This window comes from Gopherus flavomarginatus, chromosome 11 (genome assembly GCF_025201925.1).
Source record: "Gopherus flavomarginatus isolate rGopFla2 chromosome 11, rGopFla2.mat.asm, whole genome shotgun sequence".
Taxonomy (NCBI): domain Eukaryota; kingdom Metazoa; phylum Chordata; order Testudines; family Testudinidae; genus Gopherus; species Gopherus flavomarginatus.
Window position 1 is genome coordinate 51,656,276 of NC_066627.1, and position 14,710 is coordinate 51,670,985.

At 55.3% G+C, this 14,710-nt stretch overlaps 1 protein-coding gene across 1 annotated transcript in view; it reads left to right on the forward strand.

The window, feature by feature from the left end:
* TGM2 (transglutaminase 2) overlaps positions 1-14,710 on the forward strand; it is a 53,668-nt gene that overhangs the window by 19,249 nt on the left and 19,709 nt on the right. The window contains exons 3-6 of the mRNA XM_050917720.1: positions 6,759-7,001; positions 8,599-8,717; positions 12,989-13,117; positions 14,053-14,230. Of these exons, the coding sequence (XP_050773677.1) occupies positions 6,759-7,001; positions 8,599-8,717; positions 12,989-13,117; positions 14,053-14,230 (669 nt within the window). The remainder of the gene's footprint in view (positions 1-6,758; positions 7,002-8,598; positions 8,718-12,988; positions 13,118-14,052; positions 14,231-14,710) is intronic.

Consider the following 14,710-nt stretch of genomic DNA (forward strand, 5'->3'; position numbering starts at 1 on the left):
GGTTTGCTCTCGCGTTCCCCGAACCCCCCCGCAAGCAGGTCTCCTTCCCCGCGGTTTGCAGGGGGGTTCGGGGAACACCGGAGCAAACCGCGGGGAAGGAGACCTGCTTGCAGGGGGGTTCGGGGAACGCGAGAGCAAACCGCGGGGAAGGAGACCTGCTTGCAGGGGGGTTCGGGGAACGCGAGAGCAAACCGCAGGGAAGGAGACCTGCTTGCAGGGGAGTTCGCGGAACACCGGAGCAAACCGCGGGGAAGGAGACCTGATTGCAGGGGGGTTCGAGGAACTCAAGAGCACACCGCGGGGAAGGAGACCTGCTTCCCCGCGGTTTGCTCTCGCGTTCCCCGAACCCCCCTGCAAGCAGGTCTCCTTCCCCGCGATTTGCTCTCGCGTTCCCCGAACCCCCCTGCAAGCCGCCCAACAGCGCTGCAGTGTGGCCACATCTAACACCACTTGCAGCGCTGGTTGCTGTAAGTGTGGCCACTCTGCAGCGCTGGCCCTATACAGCTGTACTAATACAGCTGTAACAACCAGCGCTGCAAAATTGTAGATGTAGACATACCCTCAGGCACCAACACAGTATTCAGAGCAAACATTAAGAACATTCCTAGTTCATCACAAGACCACACACAAGATTGGAACTTCCCACCACCCCACAGCATTTCAGAGGCTGGAGGACTCCTTTAGCTGTCCATGGTTATGGCAGCCTGCATGGATTTGGAGGCTTTAATTCCTGGCTGAATATTCCCTCCCAGGGCCGGCTCCTGCTTTTCTGCCACCCCAAGTGGGGCGGGGGGGGAAGCAATCAACGGCAGCTCTATCGCGCTGCTTCATTCTTTGGCAGCACTTCAGCAGCGGGTCCTTCACTCCCTCTCTTCCTCTTCAGCGGCACTTTGGCGGCAGCTCAAAGAGAACGACAGGGACTGAGAGACCTGCCGCCGAATTCCCACTGAAGACCCGGAGTTTCCACCCCGATACCGGACGGAGTGCTGCCCCTTTGTATTAGCTGCTCCAAGCACCTGCTTCCTTCGCTGATGCCTGGAGCCGGCCCTGTTCCTAGGCTTATCTCAAACACTGCCCCGCCTTCAGTGTCACACTAGATCAGTGGTTCTCAAACTTCTGTACTGGGGACCCCTTTCACACAGCAAGCCTATGACTGTGGCCCTCCTTATAAAGTAAAAACATTTTTTTATATTTAACACTATTATAAATGCAGGAGGCAAAGCAGGGTTTGGAGAGGAGGCTGACAGCTCGCAACCCCCCAGGGGTCACGACCCCCGGGTTGAGAACCCCTAGGCTAGGGTTATTTATTCAAGAACTGGGCTGTCTCAGGCCTGGGTGGGTAAGGGGGAGAAGAATATTTAGATCTTGGCTCATGTGTTATCTCTGAACATCAGGCAGCTGTTTTCCGCCAAGAACAACGAAAGAGGCTAGGGAGGGGAACAAAACAAGGAAGCTTGCAGGCTGGCCAACACCCATCTTCCTCAGCAATACAGTATCAAGGAAGAAAAGGTCCCAGCCTCCTCAAGTGTCTGCGTGGAATTTCTCAGGGAGTTAGTCACAATGAGCACTCCTACACAGCACAAAACATCTCAGAGCCTGAGCCAAATGACTTGGACTCACAAGGCTCGCGCTGCAGGACCATACGTAGCCGTGTAGAAGTTCAGACTCGGGCTGGATCCCAGGCTCTAAGACTCACCTCCCTCGCAGAGTTTCAGAGCCCAGGCTCCAGCCTGTGCCCGAAGGGCAACGCTGCCGTTTTTAGCCTGGCAGCACGAGCCCAAGTCAGGTGACCTGGGCCCTAGACTCACTGCCACAGGGTATTTCTGACGTGCGGGTGCAACCTGTGTGCCTTCCCTGACTTGCAGTCCCTCCCTCCTCCAAGTAGAGAGCCATCCTCCTGCAGCCAGGGGCAGGGGGGGATGAGATAGCTCCCTGCAATGCAGCACAGATTGTATTAATAGTGTCAGCCACCTTTTGTCTTTCCAGTCCTTTGTACTGACAAACTTTTACCCGGAGGGACACCAGTTGGCCCGTGGGATTGGGAATGAGCTCTGGGGCCTTCTGCTCCAGCTTCAGACCTGCCCCAGAGGAGGAGGCATTACCACGTGCGGGCCTGGCCGGCTCGGTGAGACTCCATCCAGTCACTTGTGTCCACGTCACAAAGCCATTGCGCTGTCTAGCATACAAGATTTGACTTGTCAACAGTTTTCGAAGAAAGGCTGAGCTCTCCAGGCAGCATTAGCTACCTTCTCCCGCACTGTGGGTCCCAGCAGGATAGTGCAGAGGGACTTTGGTTGGAGGAATGGGGAAAATCTGCCCTGCAACTGGCTAAAGTGTGACACTTCTGGGGATAAACAAAGCCTTTGCTCCAGCCTTGTCTTGTCTCAAGCAGTTTTACCTGTAGGGTGACCAGATGTCCCGATTTTATAGGGACAGTCCTGATTTTGGGATCTTTTTCTTATATAGGCTCCTATTACCCCCCACCCCCTCTCCCGATTTTTCACATTTGCTGTCTGGTCACCCTATTTACCAGCCCCCTGCAGGTCTTCCTCCATGGCGGAGGGCCCTAAACAGGATGTCCCGTGCCAGGGCCTAGGACAAGAGGGCTCATGACTGACATTCAAAATCATGAACCACAGAGTTGGCCGAGAATTTATTTTTCCCAATGAGAAGTTGCAATAAAAACATTAAAACTTGGTTTTGTTAAAAATTCTCATAGAAATTTTTCAGATTTTCATCAAAAAACTTAAAACTAGAGATGGGGGGAGGGGGAAGGGAGGGGAGCAGTCAGAATGGTTTCAGTGAAAATGGAAAATGAACATTTCCATTCTGTCAAAAAAGGACAAAACCTTTTGGTCAGAAAAAAAAATTCGACAAAAAATGTAATGTATAAAACCGACAAGATGTTTTTTTGTTACTCCATCTTGGAATACAAGAACAAGGCATCCCCAGGGGTGGGTGCCTAGAGGACATGACTCATTTTAGGTGGCTGAGGAGTTAGATCCCAGAGCTGAGAAGCAAACTAGGATGAGATCCAGGCCTGTAAGTAATGGCATCTCCTTGGGGGGTGGACCCTAAAATCTCCAGGGAAGTCATTGAATCTGGAGCCTCCACAAGGAGGCTCACTAGAAAACGAATATTAGCCCTGGAGTTAAGCACAGATGGTGGAATCTTGGCTCCACTGAGGTCATTGGGAGTTTTGCTCTTTGTTTTGGTAGGATGAAGAACTCCCCAGGGAGTCTGTCTTCCTGCTGCTTTTGGGAACAGATCCTTGTGGGAGGAGTTTTGTTTTGTTAGACACATCCTGTAACACCAGGTGAGGAAGTTTAGCGTCCCTGTGTTTGCTGGGTTTTGTTTAGGGGAGAACGGCGCTGGACAGAACGTTTCTGAGCAGCACTGGAGGAGGGGAGTTTGTGGTCTGTGACTTTCAGAGCAGTGCCCTAGCTACACCCACTGTGCCTCATCAAAATCAAACAGCTGATCAGTGTAGAACAAATAAGAAACCCTACCCAAGTAAGCTTGTGCAGTCCAAGGATGCAGGAGGCCACTGAGTCACATACAGGGGCTAGATCAGGGATCGGCAACCTTTGGCATGCAGCCCATCAGGGTAAGCCCCTGGCAGGCCAGGCCAGTTTGTTTACCTGCTGCGTTTGCAGGTTCAGCCGATTGTGGCTCCCACTGGCCAGGGTTTGCTGCTTCAGGCCAATGTGGGTGGCGAGAAGCGGCATGGGACGAGGGATGTGCTGGCTGCCGCTTCCCACCGCCCCCATTGGCCTGTCTCAAAGATCCAGTTAATCAACCATCAGGCTTCAGGGCATAAACTGACATCCTGCAGGGGCTAGGAGGGAATTCCCCCCTCCCCCTGAATTGCTCATCTGGGTTGATGCCTTTTAGCAGTTCTCGCCTTTCTCTGACGCTCCAGGGATTTACTGAAGCCTGCCCTTGGAAACGTGCCCTGCCCTAGAAACAGTTTTTTGCCCTGGTGTTTCTTGCCTGTTTACAACATTTCTGTTTTGTATCAGCTTCAAATTGTACAAACTGACATAAGAGACTGAAAGCCCAGACTCAGCTACCCTAGCTTCATGCTAGGCACACTCATCCCCAAGACCAGCACTCACACCTCCTGGGGCCCTCAGGTCTCCGCCTCACGCCCTGCAGCCACACGGGTGATACACACCTGCCGAGTGCCGTCAGTAACTGTATGGGGAAAGACATGTTCCCTGTCAGAGTGACCCAGGCCATTCTGGACACGGACGCAGCAGCCACTGACCTGCTGCTCGCTGCCCCCGTTTCCTTTGGCCATCAGTATGATTTTTACCTAGCGTCTTTCATCCCAGGTGATCCCAAAGGGTGTTCCAAATGACAGTGTGTCCATACAGCACAACTGAATGCAGGGGTGGAGGGTGGCAGGCAGCTGACATTTTGGCCAAGGGCACAGGGAGGAACATGTCTACTCTTGCAGAAAAGTGCTAGGGGTTCTTTAACATCTGCACAGGGCAGGTAAGGGCTCAGAGTTTGGGGGCCTCAATTGACCTGCCTGGCTAGCAGGACAGGGCTGTCTGTACTTTGCCAGCTTCAAACCCAGGGAGTCCATGTAGTCCAAACCTGAGCCTTTGCTACCAAGTCATCCCCACCCCGAGTGATTGCTAATAGCCTGAAATAGCCCCTGGCCTGCAAAGAAGGGGAGTTATTTCAGTGCAGACAGACAGTGTCTATTTTTAAGGCAGAGATGTTTGCACAGTTCCAGTCGGGTACCTTGTGTGGACAGATCCAATAACAGCCCTACGTCCCCACCCCACTGCTCTTCGCAACACTGAATTAGCATCTCTGTGCAGAGGAGACAGAGCTTCCCCTGGCTCTTTTTGGGAATGGGTGGGCGGGGGGGAGGAGCAAGGGAAGGAGGCAGTTTCCTGCTGCCTGTCTGAGGAGGGAGATTCCTTGGGGACATGAGTAAGGAGCAGGGCTGAAAAGGGAAACGCTCTGCCTATGCACTCATGCCTTTCTCAGAGCTCAGCCAGCTGCGTGTGAACTAGCCAGGTCAGCTCTCCCTGGCCCCGCAGATGGAGTGAGGAGGAGAAAGTGTGTCACTCTCATTAGTTCATGTGTATTTCTGGTCATGAAGTTCTACTCCCCAACAAGGGCAGGGCGCTGGAGCGGTGGAGTGTGGGCCCAGGACCAGCATAACACAGAGTTCCCAGTGTGGGAAGGAAGCCTGCACACAGACCATCACTTGAAATGAAATCTGCGGGTCACTGTGGGTGCCTGGACACCGGGCGCAGTCACAGGGGAGGGCCAGGTCTGAGCTGTTCTGTGTGTTCCTCTCCGTTTCTGGGAGGAGCAGTGTTTGGATCCAGGACGGCTCCTTGTACTTGGAGTAACGCCCCGAGCAGAGTGAAAGGAGAGCTCTGTGCGCAAGGGAGCACTGATGTCACTGCTAGACACTGGAAGTGCAGAATGCTAGATGGGACCCAGGCTCTGTGAAAGGGACACGGGCTCTCATCTCGCAGGGGTGTATTGTCCTGCCAAGGGACCCGTCTGTGGTTCCAGAGCAGCTGGCTTTGGAATGAGAGCTTGGATGGTCTAGGTGGCGAGTGGAAACGCAGCGTAAAAGGGGCTTAGCGATGCTCAGCTGTGGTGTGTTGTTATGGGATGTTTGGATGTAGCCGGCAGAGATGCTTTCACACCGTGCGCTACCTGGCACTTACTGCAGACCCAGAAATGGTTATTTGAGGAGCTGTTAGCTTCAGCTTACAAGTGCAAGACTTGGGCCCCCAACTACACAGACAGACTGGGGTGCCCCAGTCTGAACGCTGGGCTCCCCAGGGCGCATCCCTTAGAGCCTCCATTGGTGTGTCCACAGAAGGGCGAGGGGAGGGCACGAACCAACCATTCCCCCAGACATCACTCAGCAGCAGAAGCAGACTGACTCTCAAACAGAATTACCGCAAAGGGAGTGTACAGACCAGGGAAAGGCTGACGGGGAGCGACTGGAAAGGACCCCAGGTCCCCAGCTGCAGGCACTACGTGTGTGCAGTTACGACTGCACATGCAGCCAGTGCAAAGCACACAGTGCACCGAATAGCGTTGAAATTCGAGTCCTGTGCATCAACTTGGGCCTGAACGTTACCCATGGCTACGGGCCCCTGCCCGCCAGAGTATCATGAGACAAAATCCGGTTATAGCAGGCAGGGGATCAGGACATCACATACCAATCCAGCCAGCAGAGCAATGGGGTCCCCCTTGTCTGCTTGCTACACTGACGTGCACCGGCCGCGTATGAAAGAATGAGAATTCTGTCCCCCAGTGAATCACCCATCGAGTGGCTCCTCCGTACTGGGAGCAGGGAATCATCTGCAGGAGATGCAGTGCCCCGTACATGCCAGCCTCTTAGACTCCCCTGCCCTCTGCATGCTGGTCTGCTCAGGACACCACAGCCCCCAGCCTCTGCCCTGCTGGGGGCCAGCGAAGGCAGATGCGGAACCAACCCTGGGCCTGAGCCTCCGCTGGTTCAGTAAGCGTAGCTACCTACAGCCAGTGCAGGGAGAACGGGTGCCAGCGGGACACGTCTGTAAAGGGTGAGGGGTGCTGGGCCTCGGGAGGCTGGAATAGCTTCTGGTGCATCCAAGCGCCAGTGTCTCTCGGGCAGTGCTCACACAGGGCGAATCCTCCTTTCTCTGGCCCCAGATGCATTGCCCCCAGGACTATCAGAGCGAGAGGCCAGAGGTAGGGTGTACTAACGAGGCTGTTTGCTCCGGCAGGGCCGTGCCCCATTGAGTCGTCGGGAACCAAGTCCCATTTCCCCGTCTCCGATGCCCTCCAGGAGTCAGCGTGGAGCGCGGTCGTGGACCATCGGGATGGAACCGCTCTCTCCTTGTTGATTTACTCCCCTCCCGATGCCCGGATCGGCCGCTATGCCCTGACCCTGGAGGCCTCTATGGGGTACCAAGGCTCCAGCTTCAGGCTCGGAGAGTTCATCCTGCTCTTTAACCCTTGGTATCCAGGTGAGATGTTCATTCATCCATTTAAGGTGCAGGGGTCTCTCCAAATGGAGATGGGCCAGAGTCGGAACAGCAGCCTCTGGCTGGGACTACACAAGCCTGGAGCTAAACGGCCCACGCTGGCCTCTCTTGGATGGGCCGAACCAACACGAGCTCCAAACGCCCACAACTTTGGGGAGGTTTGGCCCTGAGCTTCAGCAGCAGGCCCAGTTGTGCTCCAAGCCAGGATCCACCCTAGAGAGTGCTGGTTTCCCTTCCCACACCATAGGAACGCACATATTGTCAGACGCCTGCATCCCTCTCCAAAGACCTGCTCCCTCCCTGGAAAATCCCTGACAGTGGGTGCAGTCTGGTGCATGGGGAAGAGCATGGGCTGGGGGTAGGAGCCAGCCTTGCCGCTGAATCCAGAACTCTGCCAGATGCAAGGGGACATCTCAATTCCCACCCCTCGCCCACTTGCTGCCCTGCTCCCTCACTGCTACGGCCATCGGGTTATGGGGCAGAACACGCAGCTCTGAATGCCACTATGTTAGGAGCCAGCCAGGGCACAAAAAAAGGCACCACTGTCCCTGCTGAGATCAGACAGCAGCATGTGGAGGGAGGGACCAATGTCTGGCCATGGTTGGGCAAGTGACCAACCAGGTTGCCCACATCTTGTTCTTATCCCCCACTGCTCTCCCCATCGGTACGAGGAATGTTCCCCCATCAACTCCCCCATCCAAGTGCAGCCTCATATCACCCAAGTGAAATACAAGACCTAAAATGACAAACTTCCTCCTGAATTCCAAAGTGTTCTGTGCTGACTCTTCAGAGAAAAGGAGTTTAGAAAGTTTCACTCGGCCGCCACCGCACAGAACACCAGGGCTGGCAGGAAGTTTTTGGAATGAACAAATGACACAAAACATTTGGCCACATTGTTCAGTGTTTTTCACTGAAACACAAAAAACCAAAAATCTCATCGACAGGAATATTTTTCCCGTTTTCATTTTCCTGCATTTCCCTCCCTTTCTTTCTTCTTTTTTCTTCTCTCCCCTTTTCAGTGGGAGAAAAGATGGGGGTGTGGAGGAGACGGGCACACAGGCAAAGCCAACCCCCCCCATGTTACTTTTTAATTCAAATCTAATCACATTGAAAATTTTCAGCAAATTTCATGAAAAATGTTACCTGCGACACGCAGTTTCATCTCCTTCAGCATTGCTCATGGGAAATCGCGGCCACTTTTCACAGGGGCCCAGATACTCAGCAGCATAGAAATGTAGCTCAATGGGCAGCTGTGGGGCGATGCCAGTTCATGCCAGCTGAGGATCTGGCCCAGTGGGGTCAGAGCCGTGGGACAAAGCATCACCACACAAGCCTAGAGAAGGATTTTCTCCTGCATCCTTGGGTCATGAGTCCTAGGCTCTGTGCTGCTCCAGCAATGGTCCAAACTCTGCAGCGTGAAGTAGAGGTATTCCTAGTGTGGGGGGCCACCCAGCACTGCAGTACTTTTCCCAGAAGCAATGGAGAGCTGCCCAGTCTCTGCTAGTTCGTGGGTGCTGGAATGAGAGGATCGACGGGGGAGAGCGTCTCACCCTGTTCTCTCCCTCCCTTCTCCCCACAGACGACTCTGTCTTTCTCGAGTATGAAGACCAGCGGTGTGAGTTTGTGCTGACGCAGCAGGGCCTCATCTACCAGGGATCTCTGAAGTTCATGGTCCCTACTCCCTGGAATTTTGGACAGGTGAGTCTTCAGCCCTGACTCCCCTGCCCTGTATTGGCAGCACAGTTACAGGTAGTCGGGGACCAGGCTGTAATCTCTGCCCAGGAACATGTACATGGAGTTACTCCAGGTGGAGCTTCACAGTGCAGCTAGTCAGAGTCTATGATGCAGGATATCGCCTCTCAGGGGCCTGCAGGAGCCCTCTGAAAACACAGCAGAACCCACCCACCCACTACTGGCAGAGAGCATCATGAATGGCATGAGACAAGGGGGGAGGGATAGCTCAGTGGTTTGAGCACTGGCCTGCTAAACCCAGGGCTGTGAGTTCAGTCCTTGAGGGGGACATTTAGGGATCGTGGGGAGTTGGGGATTGGCCCTGCTTTGAGCAGAGGGTGGGACTAGATACCTCCTGAGGTCCCTTCCAACCCTGAGATTCTATGATCCCTCTCCCTGCCCCAAGTCACCAATCCCCCAGCCCATTTCAGGTTCACTTAACGGCCTGGATGTGTGGAGACAACAATCCTGAGCCAGTGACTGGGCAGTTCCGCAACACGTGGCCATGCGGGACATTGCATTTCTGGAGTCAGCCCTGGTCCCTTGCTGCTGGAGGCTGTGCTGTGCAGCATCCTCCACTTCTGCCATCTGCTCTGGCCTGCAAACAGAGAGGCACTAAGAGCCCAAGGGGAGCAGTGCCCAGCACCCCTCCTTTCCCCAAAGGAGACAATCCGAGATGCTGGAGGGGGAGATCAGCAGGGATGGGATGAGAAGATTCTGGGAAGAGTCGCTAGTGGGGAAACGCATACAACCCCCATGACCCACCAGGCTGGCTTCCCCACTCTGCTCAGGCACAGTGGAGAGGAGAGAGCGCTGGGGGCTAATCACAGCTGACTGGCTCCTGCATGAACGAAAGCTTTAACTTATGCCTCTGGGCCTTTCTGCCAGCAGATAATCAGGCCCATGGGATTCTCTCCCTACCACATGCCGGCACCAGGAGAGGGGTCCTAGAACAGGAGGAGATGCAGCTGAGTGGTGGAGGTGGAGCGGCTTTATGCCAGTGGGGAGTCCCCCTACACAGGGGAGGACTCCAATGCAAAGCTGCAGCCTGTGTAACGTCCCTTTATCTCATGTGTGCAGCAGTAGGTGAACCTGGCGGTTCAGAGCACCAGCCCCGACACACAAAACAGGGTTCGCTGCTTACTCAACATGTCCCGTCCCATCCCATGTGCTGGGCAGCAGGGGTCAATTTCTGTGTTCTCTGATAACACCTCAGTGGAAATCTCAAACCTCCTGCCTCTAGAGGCAAATTAAAATCTCATTTCCGGAGGGGAAAATGCTGAGTTCAGATCCCCGGCGCAGCCCATAAATCCTTAACCAATGAGGCCTGGGAGAGAGGCCAGGACAGAACACTCCAGAATAATGACAAAAACACCCTCTGTCTGGGAAACATATGGAGGGGCCTTTGTGAGATAACCAGCTCCCCCCTCCCAAGTTACAGTGCTGATAAGGGACTGCCAGTGCCCTGCCTGGGTGTATTTTGGTCAGGAGCACATCACGTCTGCATTTCAAATGCCTTTGGCCATATTGGGGCTGGGGCTGCCACTGGCTCCAGCCATGTCCCCCAACCCGTGAGCGCCTTTCTCTTTGGGACTGAGTGACCTGCAATTCCCGAGGCAGACAACAGAGCTGCAGATAAACCTGTCCTATCTCCTAGAACTGGAAGGGACTCCAAAAGGTCATTGAGTCCTTCACTAGCAGAACCAAGTACTGATTTTGCCCCAGATCCCTCAGTGGCCCCCTCAAGGATTGAACTCACAACCCTGGGTTTAGCAGGCCAGTGCTCAAACCACTGAGCTATTCCTCCTTCTGAGTGCCTCCTGGGAGGGGGTCCTGTCGGGGGTGGAGCTGAATCAGGGGCTTTCCAGCCTCTTAGCATTCACCACCACTGACCCCTGAATGCAGCAAATTCCTCCTTCACCGTTACAAAAATCACCCTGGGTCACCAAAGTTGCCTGGCTCCTGTGCAGAACAGCAGCTGTCACTCAAGCCCAGCTCCTCAAAGGCCCTTCTGAGCATTGGCTGCCCAGTGCAATCCTCAGCCCCAGGCTCCCTGCACAATGCAGGGGGAGAGTTAGACGCTGGCTGAAGGGTCTGTCCATACAGCGTGCTAGTGCACAGCAAGCGGGGTCGGCAGACATTCAGCGGGGTGGGGAGCTGCCTATGCTAGCCAGGAGTGAAAGGCAGGGAACATGGTGGGATTAGGCACCTAAGCAGCTGGCTGGCCAGAGACAGACAGCTCCCTCCACCAGGGATCCTGAGCCAAGAGCCCTAAGCCCATCTGCAGACAGAAAGAGAGACCCTGTCCCCATATCCAATGTTCTAGCGGGTAGGATGTTCCCCTGGGAAGCGGGACACTGATGTTCAGCTTCCCCCTGCAGACCAGGGACTTGCACATGTGCTGTCGCACTTGGCTGCGCTGGGGTGGAGGAGACACATACATCTGGAGGGCTCAGGTGTGCCTAAGGACATTGTCGAGATGGGCGGGGACCTCCACAGCTAGGGCTCTGAGTGTGAGGTGGGGTGGCTCCAGGCACCAGCGCTCCAAGAGCGTACCTGGGGCAGCGAGCTGCGGGGGGCACCCTGCCAGTCCCTGCAAGGGTGGCAGTCAGGCAGCCTTTGGTGGCTTGCCTGCCGGAGGTCCGCCGGTCCCGCAGATTCAGCGGAAATTCAGTGGTGGGTACACCGAAGCCACAGGACAGGCGGACCTCCTGCAGACATGCCGCTGAATCCGCGGGACTGGAGGACCTCCCGCAGGCAAGTCATCGAATCTGCGGCACTGGGGACCTCCCACAGGCATGCTGCCGAAGCCGTGGGACCTGGGACCTCCCGCAGGCAAGCCACCAAGGGGCTTGGGGCGGCAAAAAAGCTAGAGCAGCCCCTGGCACTGAGGCACTGTGTGTACACCCAACAGTACAGTCAGGTGGCGAGAGCAGTGAGCGCTGGGGGAATTTGGGCAGCCGCTGAGGATGTCAGTAGGACCCAAATGGTGGATTCAGGCTCCTAAAGCAGCAAGAGGCACCCAGGTCCCTGGGGGATCCGAGCCTCTTCAGGGAAGTCTTGTGACTCCTGCGAGGATGATGGGGCTAAGCAGCTGGGTTCCCACGGATGCGTGGGGCCTGGCCATGGCCCGGCTTTCCAAGAGGCATCCCAGCTGCACGCCAGCAGTCTGCTCAGCGTCCAGGGGGAGACTTAGCTCATTCATTTTCCATGCTTAGCCTTGAACTTTGCACACACCAGCTCCTTATCTGCACAAATGGAGAAAAGCATCCAGACTCCCTGTCCTGCTCCCCTCCCTTTGTACAAGCCCCAGGCTGTCAGATACAGGGGTGACTCCAGGCACCAGCACACCAAGCACGTGCTTGGGGTGGCAAGCCATGGGGGGCGCTCTGCCAGTCACCGCGAGGGTGGTAGGCAGGCTGCCCTCGGTGGCTTGCCTGCGGAGGGTCCGCTGGTCCCGAGGCTTCGGCGGACCAACTGCAGGCTGCCACCAAATTCGCGGAACCGAGGACCTCCCACAGGCAAGCCGCCGAAGGCAGCCTGCCTGCCTGCCGTGCTTGGGGCGGCAAAATGCCTAGAGCCGCCCCGGTCAGATAACATTGCTCTGAAATGTCAAGGCCTCCCCATCACAGAACTGCTCTCACAGGTGCTTTGAGGACAGGGCACCAGTCCCAGTCAGCCTGCTGGGCTCTCGCTTTCTCCTTCCAAGTGCCCTGAGCTGCCTCCCTAAGTAAACATGCCGAGCGTTTCTCAGGAGCCTTGGCACGGGGCCGGGTGCGAACACAGCAGAGCAAGGGCCAGGAATGCACATTCTCACTGATGTTTGAACTGGGGAGACAGTCAGTGCCTGATCCCCCTGTGCTGGTCCTGGCCATGGCCCGCACACTAAGGGGCAAACTCCTGGGTAGCCCTTGGCTACCAAGACAGTGGCAAAACCTCTGCCACCTAAAGGTGGGGCATGGGGGCAGCCCACTCTAGAGGATGCTGCCCCTGGGCTCTCCCACACCCTCACCACGAGTTGTCCTTGTTACAATGGAACAGTGAGACAGACCTGAGGCGAGGGAGGGGCTGAGTCCCCTGACGTGTCTCATGCCCTGGGGTGCAGCTATTTTCTATCCCTCCCAGACCTAGTCCCAGTGCTGGGCTAGCTCACCCGCCCAGGGAGGACAAGTAGCCTGCTGTGCCAGTGCCAGCTTCCGGGCTTCACTGCGCTCCTGTCTCTCTCTCCACTGCACCAGTTTGAAGATGAAATTCTGGACATCTGCCTTCAGCTGCTGGATACAAACCCCAAATTCCTTCGAGACCAGAACCGAGACTGCTCCCGCCGCAATAACCCCATTTACATTGGCCGGGTTGTGAGCGCCATGGTGAGTCTGGGAAACTTTCGGAGTAGCCAACAGGCAGCTTTTTATCTGCTGGCTGGTCTGCCCACCCAGTGGCCATTCCACTCACTCATCCCCAGATCCCATGTGTGTCGCCTGTATTCCCTGAGCTGCCCCTGGTTAGCCAGCCAGCTATAGCCCCGCGTATTATGGGCACCATTAGACCGTGGTGACACTGACCGCTCAGCCCAGCTGACCCGGCTGTGCTCTGTCTCATTCTGTATATGGGGGATACCCAGGCACCCCAGCAAGTTTTCACACCATCCGCACGATTGAACGACACTCACCCCACAGCAGTGGCTCTGCTCCACTCCGGGAGTTGTGAGGGTCACAGAGCCACTCAGGTTTGGGGACCTGTCAAACATGGGTCTGGGCCAGACTACACCCCCCCCCAGTGGCCTTGCCCCCAGCTGGAGTTCTGCCAACGGTACACACTGTGCAATTGCATAATGCGAATACGGCTGGGGGCGATCATTGCCGTGGTAATGGTGAATGGCCAGGGCTGCAGACAGCCAGTGTTAGAGGCAGGTTGATTTCCCGTTTAAGAGGGTGATTGTCTGCAGCTGCCTAGGCGTTCCGAGAGGTCCCCAGGGGAGGGGGAGGAGGCAGAGAGCAGAAAAGGAGAATTAAGGTGAGTGACCACAGTGGCTCTGTCTTCCTCTCATGTATAAAATCCCCACCCATCTGTCAATCCATCCAGTCACTCTTCTACCTCCATCTATCCCTAAACCTATCCATCCGCCCTTCACTGGTCTGGTCTGTTCATCCACCAGCGCACACATCTATCCACCACTCCTCCGGTTATGAATCCGTTTCTCCACTGATCTCTGTGTTCAGTCCAAACTCACACCCACAGCTTCCCTTCTGACTGCTCTTTCCATGCTCTCTGCTCACCAGGAATCTCATCTGTTGTGTTGCAGGTGAATTGCAATGATGATCAAGGGGTGCTTGCAGGGCGCTGGGACGATAAGTACGAGGACGGGGTGAGCCCCATGTCCTGGATAGGGAGCGTGGACATTCTCCGGAGGTGGAGGAAGTACGGATGCCAGCCAGTCCGATATGGCCAGTGCTGGGTCTTTGCGGCAGTGGCATGTACAGGTGAGGAGACCAGCTGACAGCTGCAGACGATTCCCACTTCCTCCCAGGACTGGATCATTCAGATTCCCACTCGCTCCTCACGTTCCAGGGCTCACAATGACCCAGCTGACAGTGCTGTGAGGCCGGAATAACTTTGCTGAGGTCCGTGGCATTAGACAAGGGAAACCAGACTTGTCAGCAGGGGAGTGTCACCTCCAGGCTGATTTCCTGCCAGTTACACTCTCTGTTAGTCTAAATTAAAAACACCTTGGTTTTTCAGTTACTTCTCTCTCGTGTCCCCCCAGCATGCAGCCCCTCCCCGCAACAGGGCACAGCATCATGTACTACATGAATGACAAAGAATAGTTTAAAATAATGTAATTAATCCAGACAGACCATTGAGAAACACTATGTGAATGATTGATGGAAAATTCATTGGCCTTCCCTGCACACACAGGGACAAAGTCTCATGTCACTACAGTCTAACTCAAAGGTAACTTC